Source organism: Chondrus crispus, genomic scaffold (genome assembly GCF_000350225.1).
Source record: "Chondrus crispus Stackhouse genomic scaffold, scaffold_525, whole genome shotgun sequence".
Lineage (NCBI taxonomy): Eukaryota > Rhodophyta > Florideophyceae > Gigartinales > Gigartinaceae > Chondrus > Chondrus crispus.
In genome coordinates this window covers 3,977-6,293 of record NW_005178509.1, presented here as the reverse complement: position 1 = coordinate 6,293, position 2,317 = coordinate 3,977, and the positions used below count along the sequence as shown (strand labels likewise).

At 48.9% G+C, this 2,317-nt stretch overlaps 1 protein-coding gene; it reads right to left on the bottom strand.

Moving 5' to 3' along the window:
- Nucleotides 1-784: 784 nt before the first annotated feature.
- Nucleotides 785-1,902, bottom strand: CHC_T00000446001 (hypothetical protein). XM_005710078.1 is given in 4 exon segments: nucleotides 785-976; nucleotides 977-1,332; nucleotides 1,516-1,600; nucleotides 1,601-1,902. 2 exon segments carry the CDS (start codon nucleotides 1,598-1,600, stop codon nucleotides 977-979), a joined length of 441 nt encoding a protein of 146 aa, XP_005710135.1. The 5' UTR covers nucleotides 1,601-1,902; the 3' UTR covers nucleotides 785-976.
- Between the last annotated feature and the right edge of the window lie 415 nt (nucleotides 1,903-2,317).

Genomic DNA, 2,317 nt, shown 5'->3' with positions numbered 1-2,317 from the left:
GATGGAGCGAGATGGTTTTGATACTGCGAAGCGGGCGGAAAGGAGTCGGAAGGAGGCAGAAAAAGCCGAAAAGGACGCAATAGCATACGAACGCACAAAAATTGCTCGATTAGAATTCGAGAAGCGTTCGCTGCATGCCCGGGTGCTTGTGTACGGCGTCCCGAACGTTTCTGTTCGTCCCATGCTATTGCTATTGACAGACGGCAGTCGGCGCGGAGACATTGCTGCGAAACGGAAATTTGCTGCACGGAACGCAGCACAAGACAGTTAACGAAATGGAGTTGACAGATCAGCGCGTTCAGTGTCAGGAAAGACATTCTTGAGTAAAAAAATTTGCATTTTGTTTGCACTGGCCAGGTTGGCCGTTTGGCTGTTCAATTCTCAGGTGCAATTTTGCACAAATGGCGGTTTCAAACAGGTATATCTTTTCAAATATGACAGTCATGTTGAATCTTCTGCACGCCTATTGGCTCAAGTAGTGTTTACTGGGTAGGATTGTGGTTGAAATGAGACTACAATGGAGTACAGAGGTGATGCAGAAGATGTTTTCTCATTTATTTTTTGATTCCGTTCAACTTTGGGGGGTACCTGGTTCACCTTTAACATATTTCCAACAACTTCCAATTTAATATCTACTCTACCCGTCGCACTCACTTCGCTCTGCTATCACCCTCGCGTCTGACCAAGAAGAGCTTGGTATGGCACCGCCTTGTTTCCGCCCTTACAGCGCTTCTCGCCTGTGTACATACAACATTCCGTTTAAACTCCTAAGATATCGAAACAATTTTCACAATAGAGAAGTATGCCACTGCAATGCAACTGCAACGTTTGTATTCAAATCAAGAAGCTTACTTAGTAAGCTTCACAGAGTGTGAAAATCAGGTTATACTAAGCCCGCAATACGAAAAAAAAAACCTAAAGTAAATAACCACGGAAAAACCATCAAACCCTGTAACACAGTCGTCCATATCAGTGATTAGACCTTACAGATGCCACCAGCACACCTCAAACCATTACGACACACCCAAAACGGATCTTTTCCACACCGCATCCCAGCTTCTTTCTTGGCAAAACATTTACGATTACCTTCATTTCCAACGCAGCTTGTTCCTTCAGGACAAAGAGCTTCCGGGCTGTTGCATTCCTGGCCCACATTGACCGTCCGAACACATACATTCTTAATACATCTCAATCCATGCCGGCACACCCAAAACGGGTCTTTCCCGCATGGCATACCTACAGGCTTCCTCATAAAACATTTCTTGTTCCCCAGATTCCCCACGCAGCTAAGACCTTCAGCACATACGCTGCCGGGTATGTTGCACGAACGACCTCTTGCAATCGTTCGTACACACACTCCGCGGAGGCATCTGAGGCCATTGCGACAGACCCAGAACGGATCCTTTCCGCATGGCATGCCAACGGGCTTCTTCATGAAGCATTTCTTATTCCCGTCATTCCCGACGCAGCTAAGACCTTCTGCACATACGCTGCCGGGTAAGTTGCACGAACGACCTCTTGCAATCGTTCGTACACACACTCCGCGGAGGCATCTGAGGCCATTGCGACAGACCCAGAACGGATCCTTTCCGCATGGCATGCCAACAGGCTTCTTCATGAAGCATTTCTTGTTCCCGACATTTCCGACACAACTGAAACCCTCTTGGCAAACATCGCCGAGCTTGTTACAATTGCCTCCCTGTCTGATTGCCTTGACACATGTTCCATTGAGACATCTCAGACCACTATCACAAACCCAGAAGGGGTCCTTACCGCAAGCCATTCCCAGTGCTTTTTTCATGAAGCATCTCTTGTTGCCGTCATTCCCGACACACATAAGGCCTTGTTGACATAAATCGCCTGGCTCATTGCACGAACCGGCAACACCGATTGCCGGGACGCACACCGATCGACGGCACAAAAGTGAAGATTTGCAGACGGAGTACGGATTTTGTCCACACGCTCCCAGATAGCCAACTTTCTCCAAGCATTGTTTTTTGGACTCTGGGCCGACGCAGGAGAGCGGGGAAAGGCATTCGCGAGTGAATCCACATCGGGCGCCTTTGGATTGGCGTACGAGAGCGGGAGCGGCGTGGATGAGGGATGAAAGAAGGATGAGGAGAAGGAGGGGGAGGAGAAGGAGGGGGAGGAGGGTGGGGCTAAGGAATCGCATTTTGTCGGGGTGAAGAGTGTTTGAGAGATCGGAAACGGAAGCGGAGATGGATGGATAAGGGGACTTGATCTGGAAGGAAACAGGGACCGAGGAGCTCTTTTATATTGGTTTTGGGGTGCAGGGCGGTGGAGCGATTTGAGAGAT